Genomic DNA, 15,131 nt, shown 5'->3' with positions numbered 1-15,131 from the left:
TCTTGCACTGAAACCTCATCGTCAATATGTCAGTATGACATCATGGATCTTAAAGTATTTTCTCATTTCAGTGCAGAAAAACTTCTCAAAATTTGCCATGTTTAGCCTTTGTTTCCTTTACGATGAAATGTAGTTTTTTTTCAATTAACAATTAACTAAACCCAAGTAAACGCTGATAAAACTCATGATGTCATGACAAGCTGGCACAGCAAATTCATGGTGGGTCTGCCACCTGCCCTTTCTTTGTTTTTGTTTTTTTCTGGCTTACTAATCTTCCTTTCATGCTAAGAGTGGCCATGCTACTATTGCAGAGCCAGAAGCTACCGACGCAGCTAAAATAAATGTTTCTCTTTCAGGTACTTTAATGCATAAATAAGGAACAATAGTAGAGACAACATAGTGAAAGGCTCTGGATTATTGTTGACCACCTGGGGTCTTGGGGGTATTGTACCAGCATGCATCTAAGTCTATGCACACAAGCGCTTTTGCATTTCGCTCCTCACTTGAAAACTTTCTTTGTGACCGAGAATGAATCCTTCAACCTCGTAATCAGCAGCAGAATGGCACACCCATTCAGTGCAGTCACACCCATTCAGTGCAGTTTGTGCAGAAACTGGACATCTGGTGTAAGGTTACATGAATATATCCGGAGCATATCCAGAGCAGAAGTTTAATTTGCAAATGACGTGGCATCAGAGCTGTAGCCACAATAGTAAAATCTGCCCCAAAAATTTAAAGTACAGTGAAATCACATTATAACAAATTTCAAGGGACCATGGTAAATTGTTTGTTATTCTGAAAGATTGTTATAGTGGAAGTGCCAAAATTAACTCCGCATCCTCGGACTCTTTCTTGAGTCCAATAGCAAGCACACCACCCTCATCACTCGACTTACAAACACTGTACACCACACTGTCCGCCTCATACGTCGCATTGCAAACTGCCACCACGGCATGCGCGAACACAACCTCTGCCGCCTTGTCCAGGCCTTTGTTCTCAGCCGCTTCATTTATTCTCTTCCGTATCTCTACCTTTCTCGTACCGAGGAAGACAAAGTCGACAGCCTCATTCACCATGCATATAAGTCAGCCCTGTCCCTTCCCACATCTACGTCGACGGCTCGGTTACTGTCGATGGGCGTCCACAACTCCCTGGCGGAGCTGACAGAGGCCCATTGCATGGCCCAGCTCCTCCGTCTCTCCCGCACCCGCCCGGGTCACACACTTCTCTCCACCCTTAATCTCTCCCCTCTTATTCCTCTTCCCACATCACTGCCCATCCCTTCCCATGTCTTCCCCTTCCTAACCGTTAATCCCCTCCCTAAAAATATGCATCCCGAACACCACCCCTCCCGTAGAGCAGCGCGAGCCTCCGCGCTCTGGCGTCAGTACGAACGGCAGGCCGCCGTGGCTTACGTAGATGCTGCCCTGTACCGCTGCTACCCAGCACATGCCCTTGCCATCACTGACAATTCTATCCGACCCACTCTTACTGCCTCAGTCTACACTTCCACCTCTGTCGAGGCCGAGGAGGCAGCTCTTGCCCTTGCCATCACGCAAACCTCTGCGAAGTACATCTTCAGCGACCCCAAACCTGCGGTCTACAACTACGCGGTTGGACGGGTGGCATACCCAGCCATCGGAATCTTGCGTTCCAATACCGTTCCCTCTCACCCCATCCAAATCATCTAGGTGCCCGCTCACGCAGCCCATCCTGGTAATGAGGCGGCCAATTCCATCGCTTGAGATTCGACTGACCGAGCAAGCCCGCCCCCGCCGGGAATGCATACACGCGACGCGATCCTCACGTACCGCAATATCACGCAGCACTATTGCCTCTCTCGTCTCACCTTCCCCCGTCCGCACCAATCCCTTTCCCAGCCCCACCAACACTTATGGCGCCACCTTCAGGCCCATACCTATCTTACTCCTGCACGTCTTGCCCTCTTCCACCCCGGAACGCACTCGCCGGCTTGCCGCTTATGTGACGGCTCCCGCGCCGATTACGCTCACGTCCTATTCTCCTGCCTGGCACACTTGCCCCCTGCCTCTTGGCGCTCAAGCAATCCGCAGCAGTGGGAGGCTGCTTTGTCCAGCACCGAGCCGGATATCCAACTCCAGCTGGTGAACTGGGCGGAGGACGTCGCGACTAGGCATGGCCTGGACGCCACAACCGGCAGCCTGAAGGCCGCCCACAACGCTGCTTTTTAATTTGTTTTTACTTTTGGCCTTCTCACCAATAAACGTTTTTCACCACCACCACCAAATTAACCATTCTGCCCATCGACCCATCAGTTCATAAGTTGTCCCCATGTGAGCTATCCATGAAAATGCCACTGTCGGCTCTCGGCAAGCGCTGTTGCTATTTTCCACAGATCCCGCCGCCACAAAGCATTACATATCAAGATTGCCATGTGCAAAACAGATTCTGACGCCATAAAACTACCGACAAAAAGGTAGCTCCACGTCGCCTCCTAAGCACAATGTTTCATGCTTTTTGTTTGTTTTTAACATCTTGTGCAGTGAACACCGCAAATGTCTCGCTCAAGGCAGACACCTGAACTATGTCAAAGCACAAGCGCGCGTAAACGAAGGTGTCTGGAGAGTGCAAAGTGCGACCGTGTGGCATCTCCGCCAGTACAGAAGTTACATTTCACCGCGCGCGTAGCTAGAATAGCCACAGATAAAAGCGCGAAAGGAAGTGGTGAGCGCACAAAGAAGGGTGAAAGAAGGAAGAGATGCACCTCCGTTGCTAGGCGACACTTTTCTGAGTGGAGCATGCACTGGCAAAACCTGATGAGTCGTCACCTTTGCTCACCCCCATTCTTTTTTTTCTCAGGTGCCGTCTCAAGTTTTCTGAACCCACGCACCAGGACGTCGCTCTCTGCATCGTCTGCTAGCCTACTGTTTTGTCCGCTGTGAAGGATACACGGAAATCTAAGAATCCCCAGATTTTGGAATATTAGTTCCTAGTACTGAGGCATTGTTAACATCACAGGGAAACTGAATAACGAGCGTTATTCTGGAAAGTTCGGTATTCTGAAGTTTGTAGTACTGAAATATTTTTACATTGAAACTACTATAAGAAGACTGCAGTTCTTTAATCTGTGAAGTCTGTTAAAGTGGTGTTTGTAGTAACAAGGTTTCACTTGCCATTCCTTGAACACTGCTACATTTATGTATTTTTTAAATGCTGACACTTTTCTTTTCTTTTGTCGCACATATTTACTAAGTTTAATTCTCTTTTGCAAGAGATTTCAGAAATAGGAGCGGGCAGTGCTGTCATTTCTTCTTGCGAAGTAAAACTACATAAAAAAAGTCAGTCAGAATCATTTAAACAGAGCTATAATCCGCAAAAAATTCACAGTAAAACATTTTTACCAGCACTAATCTCAAACGTGGTAAAGAGGCGTAACACTCTCCATAGTCCATTAAAGTCTATCACTACACCGGGTGTCGTAAGAATCAATTACAATAGTGATGCCACAAAATGCAAAGGCACATAGAGCGCACACAAATTTTTTAATGTGTGGCATTCTGTATACGTCAAGAGAAAAGTACCTATTGAGTCACTCCGAAAAATTTCCACACTGGAATTTCCAGAGCATCGCACAAGAGTCGTATGAAAAGTCAACAATAGTAGCAGCTGCATTATAAGAAACTAAAGAATTGATGATTTATTCATTGATTTTTGTCTCCTTCGTATGAACAAAACGTCGCGATCATGATTATGATATCAATAATCATGCCCTTGTTTCATATCAATATGTTAAGTAGACAAGGATGCAGCATTATGGAAATTTGTGCAAAGCATGTAGGCAGGTGGTTGTGGCTGAAGGGTGGGCCAAAAAATTTTTAACTTAATTACTAATTAGCAAATTCTATTTAATTGAAAAATTAAATTGTGTTTTTTGCATGCTTATTCATGTTTGCTGTCACTAGTAATGCCTTGTTTAAATGGTTTGAACATTCAGTTACTGCAAAAAGAAAAAGGTAGAAGTAAAAAATGCCATGCCAGCAGTCCTGTTTTTCCTGTTCACATTCGCAGTATGTGTCATAAAAACCTGCAATTTATGTATTCAGGCAAATGAGGACAACCGCATCCTTCTTCAAATACACGGATACAATAAAAACCATGGCAAAGTTCATGGGAATCCTGCCAATGTCTAGTAAATGTCTACTAGCGGCATATCCCAGCACAAATGCCATGTTCTCACCGTTGCCACTTTCCTTAACAGGAGGCACGTGTCCTTCTTGGTCCAAGATGGTTGCCACCCTGCTGGATTGACGCTTCTTGGATCTTCTGCCTTCCCTGGGCCTTTGGCCAGCCACGGGGTCCATCGCTTCAATGCTGCTGCAAGAGCTGCCGTCCTGTTCGAACGATGCGGAGAGCCTCTGTTTGCTGCTCAAAGTCAATGCAGATGTGGAGGCCACTGCCCGTTGCTCTATTATCTCTCCCGCAAGGCTACTGCTGTCGTCCGACTCCACCGTGAGCTGGAGCGGCGGCACAGAGATTACTGGATCCGGCACTGGTGCATCGGCCTGCCTTACGCGTCGTTGCCTAGTGTTCGTAGGCTGCGGAAGAAGACAAAACAAATAAGAGTACATTTGTAATACATTTCATACTTGGCAGGCAATGCTATGAAGGCTAGAAAGACTTGTATCACTGCTTGGATTAGCCACTGAAAAATTTTTCCTTCACATATGAAAGGAAGATATAGGTATGTGTCGTGTAATCTGAAGAACCTTCAAGTCTCGTACGCTTATGATGAGAAACATGATGTAAAATCACATGGAAGGCATTGCATTTCAGAAAGACACGTCATCGAATGAGCAAAGTGACATGTTTGTGCAACTTTGGTCGTGAGTGCAAGCAGTGTGCTCACGACCAAAACAGAGTACATTACATACTGGAAGGACAAATTTGTACAAATAATATGTGGTTTGACGCACTTTTGTGCCCACAAGTTGTAATTGTAATACATAAAGTAGCTGTTGAATAGAAAGCATCGCGGATCAAAAGCAACTGCACTGCAAAATGCGCTGTGTGAGCCTTCTACAACCACAATAGTACTTGCATGGCTTCTGCTGCTTTGCCTACCAAGAATGAAACGGAGTATAGAAAACAAACCTGGGCAATCCGGTATAAATTCACATTAGACAAAGGCAGCCATGCAAACCGCAGACCCACGTAGAACAAGAAGACGTCTTGTGTGAATGCCGTTTTGCTTGTGTCTGTGTTTTGCACGCCTGCCTTTCTCTACTAAGATAGTGCACGCTTTGCGATACTGTGCTTTGAAGGGGACCTATTTACTTACACAGAGCCGAGATTATGCGAGATACACTATATCACAAGAATTGTCTAATCTCGCCTTTGGTTTGAGACACTTGGTGTTTGGACCTTTGCGTTTATCTAGCCTATCTAAAAGTGTAAATTTTGGTTTTCTGCTATTTGTGAGCCTTGCAGAAGAGCCAGTACATGCATGCAACAATGAAAGACGTCTGGCATCATCAGAGACTGTAGTGCTGGGAACTACCTGCTGTCATATCATGCATATCAAAAGCTTTTCAGTAAAATTGTTCCTCCGTTTCAATGGACCATGTATAGTAAAGAAGCCCACAGAAAATGCAGCTGTTGCATGAGTGACTGATTCTGGGCTTTTAACATGCCATAACAGCACAGGTGCCATAAGCGACATTGTAGTGAAAGTGAGGGAGAGGGGTGGCTTTAGGTGAATTATGGTCACCTGGCACTCTTTACAGTAGACTAAAATCTCATACACCAGCATTTCTGCCTTTAAAGGGTCCCTCACCGGGCCACAAAGAAAATTTTGGTTACACACTGGAAGTTGTTACGAGCCCTCTCGGGAGCTTTCTACCGCAGAATTTTTCAAACTGGTTCATTAACAGCAGAGATAGAAATATCTCAGTGCGGCAAGCCCATGATTTTAGGAGGCAAGTGAGCAGCCTAGTGATTCATCGCAAATAAAACCTTCTGTGTACTCCTACGCTCACTCGATGTTGGGGAACATTTGCGCTCCCAACTTGGTGCCACTGGCTGCATGGAAGGTGGCAGCTGGCTTCCCCTTGGGCTTCGTCGCATGCAGGTTACCACAGCATTAAATCGAGGCGCCCCATAGGAGTGAAAGGGGGGCTATGGTTTAAATTTGGGCCCCTAGGGTTCTTTAAAGGGCACCCCCAAAGCACAGTAACAAGAGCGTTTTCAAAGTTCACTCCCATCACAATGCAGTCACTATGACCAGGAATTAAACCTGAGACATCATGCTTAGCAGCAGAACAGCAGAACAGCTGAGTAGCTACTCAGCCATTACAGCACATGTGTGAAAGCACAATTGTCCTGAAGTTAGCAAGTTTTCTCATAAATATAGAAACAAACATGGGAAGCAGGGTGTTAACATTCCGGGTTAATGGCTTGAAGTGTCAACCTAATGAAGTGTCAATCAGGTTGACGCTTCATTAATGTTGAACCTTCAACCTGAACTGTCAACCTTCTGGGATGAAGCTTTGTAAAGCATACTACCTACGAATAAAACCCCTTGACAAGTGTACTTATATGCATTGTCCAAATAGAGTCAATTCTATTCTGGCCTAAAGTGCTAATGCAAAGTGGTGGAATCAAGGTGAAATTCTCTTATGCAAGTTTATGTGGTCACCAAGTTGTTTTCCACTGCGGGTGCAAAGTTACATACTGCGAACAAAGAAGCCGCGGCATGACGCAACACTGACAATGATGTGCACCAATTACCATTTCTTAAAAGGAGCATAAAAGCAACGTAAAAAAAAAATGCTGGTTAAAACTGACCTTACCTTGATAAAACATTTCGGCAGCTGTTTATCATCCAGCCTGAATCTTCCTGTGACTACTTTGTGGTGTAGATGGCACACAACTATTGAATGGTACTCCTGGTGGAATGTGACAGGGTTGCCCACAAGGCGCAGCTGTTGGAAGAAGAACAATGGGCAGAAAAGAAAACAAAGCTCAGGTTTCTTGTACGAAGGTTCAAGCCAGCAGAGTTTGTCGGCATTCAACATTGCTAACAGTGCAGACAATGAGACAAGTGATATGAATAGGACAGATTATTCGGAAAGAAGCAGGTCATTGACCACAGTCAAAACAAAATGATCTTAGAGCGCCGCACTTAGGCGCACATTCCTGCATTGAGGGTTGGCATGCCTCGGCATCATACCTTGTAACCAAGTAAATGAGCACAGCAAAAGGAAGTGAACGAAGAGTGCAGCAGGAGATGAAGGAAGAGAGCGTGAGGAGAAAAGTGGGGGAAGAGGCTACAGTGAAAGCATGAGGTGGAAAGTAGAGTAGAATCGGAGGGGAGATGGCCTGTACATGCGCTTGGTTTCCGGCGGCAGAGGCATCTGCAGCCATGTGGGTGATCTCATCTGTGCTTTCGAGGGGTGGCCAGGATGGTGTGAGGTGGGGAGGGCTACGCTCGTCCGCGGCGTCAGCTTCTGGGGCCAGTCCACTGTACCATCGTGTGTGATGGGTATCACTGCTCCCGCAAGAAGCGATGGCGAGCGACTATGAGTAAGGCTCGATGTCACGCTCCCTTGGGTGTTGTCACCATCGACACCAGTTCCACAATTTCCCCGTGACGAAGGGTTGTTCTTGTCGTTGGTGGAATGAAAGGGCGAGAAGAAAAGCATAGTGCCACACAAGACGGGCTGTGCGGCAAAGATAGCTACGATATGGCGCCAGTACAGCGTGCACCGTCTATATGGAAACAAAGTGCTGCATGAGTGTAAGTCTGCCTGTAGTGGCTGCCCTGAATCGCGCCCTTGTGTCACCCATGCGCTGCCTCTCGCAAACTCCCAATTAGCGAGGCAGTTGTGCCACACTTCGCTCCATTTGCAATGTGCTGCACGAGACATTATCTGCCCCAGCTATGCCATTCACAGCGTTCTCTTTCTAATATAAACCTTGTACCTATATAATATATATACAAAATATTGACACGCAAAATGAAGACATGTATAGAGATGCACTCAAATTTCACATTAAGAAGTATCGTAATCGTCGGTGATTTTGTTTTTTTTTTACTACCCCCATAACATGTACTTTTGAAGGGCAACTTAACAACCTTCTGCTTCCCACTGTGAACAAGGGATCCACATGGACCTCAAATTTTGCTTTGACTATTGTCAGTGATCTACTTCTTTTGTAACAATAATTTTTACCCGACCAGATGGTATTCTATCAAACTTTACATGAACAGGTCAGATGAGCTGTCTTGCTGGCTCAAAGCTTATGGGGAAGCAACAGAGCCAGGGGTGGCACACCAAGCACACACCCCTCTCCCTCTAATCTCCCCCCCCCCACTAAAGTATCTGTTAGTATGCCAGCCCCCACTTCCTTCTACTTCCCTGTCTCCAGTCAAGACTCATATCTGTCACATTAGGCCTAGCGTTTCATGACTGTCACTACCAAACTGCCAAGGGTATCTGCTTTTAGTGCACTTCATCCTCTGTTGTAGCTGCTACTGAAAAGATAAATACATCTTTCTTGGAGTGGCTATGACAACGATGATGAGCATCCCAGTACTTAAAAAACACCTTTCAAAAGGGCAAAAACATAACAGTGATTACACACATGAAAACCAGTCAGATCCTACACCAGATATTGAACCAATACATTGCAAAGCAGTCTTTATTTTCCACTTGCGCTTTACTATGTTTCCACGCTTCAATACCACAGCTTTACACTTTTCTACACACTTTGCCCTTTCTAGTCCAATTTCACCAATGCTACTTCATACTCTTCCACGGTCATCGCTGTTGCTCGGCAAAATTCTGCTTCATGATATCATGTGCCGTGTTGCCAACTCAATGCTGCATACCTCTCTGCTGCTCTGCTCAACACATCTGGAATGACTTGTCAGTAATTGTCATAAACTTCCTAGCCTGGTCTGTATCTCCAACACAGGGCACACCTGTCTTTTTATTTTTTATCACGAACAAGTGTTGTGCCATCTTTCGTGGCATAATTCCAGCCCTTATTCTTGCACTGCCCTGATGGTGGTGCTGGTAATTTTTATTGTCATGCCCTTCGAAACTGGGGAGCAACAAATAGTCACCTAGCCTGCTCAAGCTAATCAGGTTTTACTGCACCTATTACAGTCTAGCATTTTGCTTACCCCTCCTTTACAGTTTCCCTCTTCATTCAAAACTCTGTCTCTATAGGCTGTGGTTAAAGGTACGTCCGACATCTCCCTCCATCTTTCTTTACAGGTAGGTTAGATGTATCCAGCAGTGTTTTTATGCAAACATGTCCACTGTTTCTCATTGGATTTTTCATGTTTCACGTTTGGGCACGTCAGGCATAAGCCCACTGAACAGATAAAGACGTTTCTCTTGTGTCAGTGCTCTTTCTGTGTGTGTTGTAGTACAGCATGCCTGTTTTGGCGCAGCCTGCACAGATTGGCATGCTCATCATTGCTGTACCAACTGCCGTAACCACTTCCAAAGCATTGATGCATGCTTTCAGTGAGAAAAATGCATTCCATTTGGTGCGCCTCGACACGATACTATGACATGTGCTTAACACAAATAGAGCAACGCTGCAATTACGCTTCGCTGCCGATCCACTAAGACTAAGGGATTGGTGGAAATCACTTCACATTGCAATATTTTGCAATTAAAAAGGCGTTGAAATCGAAAATGCAGTAAACAAATTAACAGGATCATTACCTAATGAAAGTAGAGAAGCGCAACTCTTCTCTGTACAGTTAGCTCCACTGATCACTCTTCAACATCAGTTTTTGTTCGTGAACAGGCATGCCACCCTTGTCATACGGTTTGCTTTGTTGGTCAAAGCAGCTCTTTCTAGATGCTTCTTCGAGAAACCACTTTAATCATACCGCTAGGCAGACCACCAATAAAAACTAAAAAATTGGTAGCATGAGTTATGCCGTCGTATGAGACATTGTGGTCCTGCACATCTTGAAAAGCATTTTCAGCCATGTCGTTAGAATGTACACACTTGTACCTTGATGCTGCTTAGCGAATGCCGTATAGATGGGGTTCTGTGCAAACGTGATCAAGAATACATGCACAGTATAGCTCACTTCAAAGGTAATCAGAGCCAATGTGGCTGAGGGCTCACTTTCTTTAACAAAATATGCAGTGGTTGTTTGTGCTCAATATGAGATAGATTAAAGGCTAGAGTAGAATGTTTGTAAAGAGCACAACAATTGGTTTTTTATAAATGCCAAATTAAACAAAAAATCAAGCGGAAGAAAGCTGAACAGTTCACAATCGGTGGTTTATATTACAAGAACAGTAACTATCACAAGTTGGCTGTTTTGTTAGCACTGCGATGAAATCTCCAGTTGCTATGCTGAGTACTTGGGTTGGATACCAATTGACTAAACTGACATTGAAGCATCTACTACTCTGATTCCCACTTATTTGCAATGACGGGTAGCACCATTTTTCGTTGTGAAGTTCTTGATGATCGAGTAGCACTCTTTGCTGATGATCAAATGTCTCTTTTTAGCCAAAAATGAGTCTTCATAGAAGGCTTTGCGAAGAGGGCCACGACACCCGGCACTCTACCTTTTGTTACAGGCAATCTATGAATAGCAACAATACAATTTTCAGTCAGGTCTGGCAGAGTTATTTTCTTAGATATTTTGTTAACCTCGTTTAGAAAGTTTTCGTCTCCACCACGGGAATGCCATGAAACTCGAGATTTAATTTTCTGCTTTGCCACTAGAGATCGTTAACCTCTTCCTTGATCTGAGTGACTTCACAATTTTTTTTTTAATGCCTTTTAAAGCGCAGCTCTTACGTGCCCATTCCTGCGGCGAGCATCGCGCCATTCCTCAGTGTCCTCGTAACCGAGTGAATGAGCACAGCGAAGGATGAAAGAGCAAATGCGGGGCACGGATGAAAGGTGGCGATGTCGAAGAGCGCTTGAGGAGGAAAGTGGAGGATTAGGGTGCAGCATAATCATGAGGTGGAAAGTGGAGGAGGACGGTATGGCAAAAGCCCAAGAAAAAAAGCATAGTGCCACACAAGACGGACTTTGCAGTGATGGTGGCTACGAGATGGCGCCAGAGTAGCGCGCATCGTCTGCTCACCGATGACACCACCTATATCAAATATAGAAAGAAATCGCCTTATGAGCGAAGGTCTGTCTGCGATGGCTGCTGGGAATCACACCCATGCCTCACCCACACGCTGCCTCTCGCGACACTTCTGATTAGCGAGGCAGTTGCAGCACCCTTCGCTCCTTTTGTAACGTGCCGCAAGAGACGGAATGTCCACGCCAGCCGATATGTCGCGAAATGAAAACACATATGCAGCTGCACTCAAATTTTGCATTAGGGAGTATCGTAATCGTCGATGAAACCTTTTGCCACAAGGTAAGATGACAGGAAGCAGCGCGTCAACCCTGCTGCCGGACTGCCTCATGTAGTGGGCCACTGGGTCACGCATTCAACTTTCTTGAGCCATTCTTACATGCACTACGGAGCGCACGTAAAAGCAGCAGAATAAACACACTTATTCGTATGAACAGACGGTGCATTAGACCTGACTGTCAAGCAGCCGTGAAGATGTGTTGCTTGCTCTCATTTGCTATTATCAGTGAAAATGTTTTTGCCACATGCTACTGAAAAAAATGAAAAAAAAATAAACAGAAAAATCAACAGAGGCAAAATATTAATTGCGATGCAAATCAAACCATGTGCGGCAGCGCTGCAGGCAGAGATGCTACTTTAATGCCACTGCTGAAGCTTGTGAATTTGCTTTTCAAGTGGTCATATTAACCACTGCCTTAAAACTGTTAGTGCTTTGCCGCATTATTTTTGTCCATTTTAGCATTTCGAAGGCTGATTCTTGCGCTCTTTACATCCATTCTACTGTATAGTCTTGTCCTATAACATATGTGATGCTTAAAGCCATTTTTAAACACCTCTTCATTTAGCAAAGTGAGCCTTCCGCCACGCTACCACTGACTGGCGATGAAATACACTAAAGCACATACTCCTCCCTCTTGTTTATGCAGGTTCCTACCTAGAACATGCACTGACAGAAAGGTATGCATGTATGGTGAAAACGTGAGAAGAATAGCTTAGTGCCATGCAAGATGGGCCCTGCGATGACAATGGCTATGAGATGGTGCCAGATTAGCGCACATCATCTGTTCATCGATGACGTTACTTATACCATATATGGAAACTATATGGACCTGATGTTCATTACTGATGTCCTCGGCGGTGCACACGTGATAGTTGAGACCAGAATCTCAGACCATGAATTGCTTTTTTTCACATGGGCTAGAGCTCTTGACAGTTAGAAAGAAACTTCTGCAAAGAACGCAGTTAAGAATTTTGACTGAGCAGATGATGTGGCAATAATAGACTAGTACTTAGAAACCTTTGCAGTCCAATGCACACCGCTCAAAGCACATGGCAGATGTTCCATAATACTGTCACATACTGCGTCGAAAATTTTATACCATCAAAAAGTGCTCGCAAACGTTGTTCAGATCCATGGATTACCAGAGAGATAATTCATTGTAAGTGCAAAAGAAATTACTTCAACAAAATGCTAAAATATAAACAGTATTTTACTCTCCTTAAGAATAATCTATTGAGTAAGGTTAAGCAAGCTAGACATAATCTTTTTAGTAACACTTTGGAAAAGTTTATTGAAAGCAACCCATACAAATTCTGGCGATTTCTTGGCCAAGCTAGAACAGAATTATTGAAAATAGAGGTTGATGACATTACACTGACGGACCCTTGTAGCATAGAAAAATATTTGAATTGCTACTTTCAAAGTGTACTTTCGGAGCTGGATGAAACTGAGCATGGTGCACCCGCATGTGATTGTGTACATGAAATCGTAATCATATGCGAGGGTATTTTGGCGATGGTTCTGAGTATCAGTGCAAGGAAGGCTAGTGGACCAGATGGCATTCCTATTTTATTCTTGAGGTACTATGCTGAGCAAATTTCTGGATTTCTTATGGATATTTTTAACTTATCGCTGAGATGATAAATATACCATGTGATTGGCAAAAGGCACAATCGTACCAATACATAAAAAAGGGAGTCCCCTGCTTGTTATTGTCACCCAGTTTCTATCCCCGTCGATGTTGTAAGCTGTTTGAGCATGTTATTATATATAGGTTACGTGCAAAAATTCCTAGTTGAACATAGAATACTCTTCATTTACCAGCACGGTTTTAGATAAGGTCTGTCGACAATCACGCGGTTAGTCTCAACAGTTCATGCATTTTTTTGTGTTCTTGACATATCTGGCCAGGTGGATGTTTGTTTTTGGATTTTTGTAAGGCCTCACGGTAAATTATTGCTTAAGTTGGGTTACATTGGTCTACTGTCCAACAATGTTGGATGGATTGCTGCACACCTTAAAGGGCCCATCACCAGTCCCCATAGCAAATTTTGATGATACGCTGGAAGTTGTTACGTGTCCTATAGGGAACGTTCTGCCGCCAAAATTTTTCAAATCGGCTCATTAATTGCTGAGGTAGAAATATTTCAGTGCTGCAAACCTATGATTTCAGGAAACAAGGCCCACTGCCGAATGAGACACTCTCTGCACTTGCACCGTCTATCCTCCGCAAGCTAAATTCCTTCCCTGCATTCCCTCATACCAGACCTTGAGGATCGCATGACGCATACGTCATGGGCCGGTGACGTATGCCGGTGGCAAGCAGATGAAATGGAAATACATCTCTCTTGCTGCGGTGCGAAGTAAAACAAAAACATGCAGACATTTGGTTTGTGCGTTTTATTATTTCTCTAAGCCTTCATTCGTCTATTCAAGCAACATATTACACAAATAACAGATGTTGCCTTGAATAATTTTCGAAGTAACATGTCACCACAAGCGACATCACAGCATGAACACGTGTACGTAGGCGCACTAGCACATGTAAGTAATCCTCTGGCTTGGAGCGTGGTGGATGTGAGGAGAAGAGAAAACAGTGTTTGGTTTGAAACATCAGGTCTTTCTGTGGCGCGTAGCAATGTAATACTTTGCAGACACAATCGTTATTGCGGAATGTATGCTCTGCGCTTGTCAGCTCAATATGGCCAGACCTGGTGAGGGGCCCTTTGAAGACAGAAAACAATTTGTTCAAGTACAAAACTATTCATCCAGCATGCTATCAGTTACCTCTGGAGTTCCCCAGGGAAGTGTACTGAGATCATTTTTGTTTTTAATTTATATAAATGATTTAATAGATGTGTTACCAGACGATCTTTCTATCAGATTATTTGCAGATGACTGTGTTGTTTTTAAAAAGATATTGTGCACAGATGACCATTATTGTCTACAGGCGGCTCTCCAGGCTATTGATTACTTGTGTGAAGAGTAGGGCATGGAGCTAAACAGGAAAAAAATGTTTTTCTATGCATCACAAAACAGAGAAGCCCCAGCGTATTCACACATCACCTCGGCAGGAGTGCGATTTGCAAAGTTCATAAGTACCTAGGAGTCACCTTTATGAAAAATCTATCATGGTCCCTACATATCATAGACACTTGTACTTCTGCTTTTCAAAAGTTAAGTGTTCTTAAGAGGAAGCTTGAAAATGCACCCATAAATACAAAGCTTTTAGCATAATATGTAATGCATGCATAAGGTCCAAATTGGAATATGCCTTGGTGCTGCGGGATCCTTACACAAAGAAGAATTTGAAAAAAAAACACTGAAAAATTGGAACATATTCAAAGAAAGCCAGTAAGATTTATACACGGTAAATGCAGAAGACACGATTTTCCCTCCTTGCTCATGCTAGAACACCAGATCACGATGTTACAAATACGCCTGAAAATAAGTCGACTCCTCTTCCTTCATAAACATTTTCACGAAAAATCCTGCTAAACCTTCTAAATTGTATTCAGCAAGCTAATACAGGCAAATAAGGCATACAATACAACACACAGTGGCTTTGATTTTTGCAAAAATAAGCTCCTATAAGAACGGTTTTTTCATAAAACCGTGAAAGAATGGAATGAACTACCTCCGATTGTTTCTGAATTGAACAATCTCTTAACTGAACTAGAATGTATTTTTTTGCAACCAAATGTGTTCTCTATTTGCAAACTTTTTGTGATAGAA

General features: G+C 44.0%; 1 protein-coding gene across 3 annotated transcripts in view; it reads right to left on the bottom strand.

The window, feature by feature from the left end:
* The window catches only part of LOC135907176 (serine/threonine-protein kinase 11-interacting protein), a 105,463-nt gene that overhangs the window by 68,031 nt on the left and 22,301 nt on the right, over positions 1 to 15,131 (bottom strand). For all 3 annotated transcript variants that reach the window (XM_070536909.1, XM_070536908.1, XM_070536910.1), the window contains 2 exons: positions 6,828 to 6,959; positions 4,217 to 4,574 (listed from right to left, as the gene is read on the bottom strand). In XM_070536909.1, coding sequence (XP_070393010.1) covers positions 4,217 to 4,574; positions 6,828 to 6,959 — 490 coding nt within the window. The remainder of the gene's footprint in view (positions 1 to 4,216; positions 4,575 to 6,827; positions 6,960 to 15,131) is intronic.

The sequence above is a fragment of the Dermacentor albipictus genome, chromosome 4, assembly GCF_038994185.2.
Source record: "Dermacentor albipictus isolate Rhodes 1998 colony chromosome 4, USDA_Dalb.pri_finalv2, whole genome shotgun sequence".
Classification (NCBI taxonomy): Eukaryota; Metazoa; Arthropoda; class Arachnida; order Ixodida; family Ixodidae; genus Dermacentor; species Dermacentor albipictus.
The sequence above is the reverse complement of the archived record's forward strand: the minus strand, read 5'-3'. Positions and strand labels throughout refer to the sequence as shown.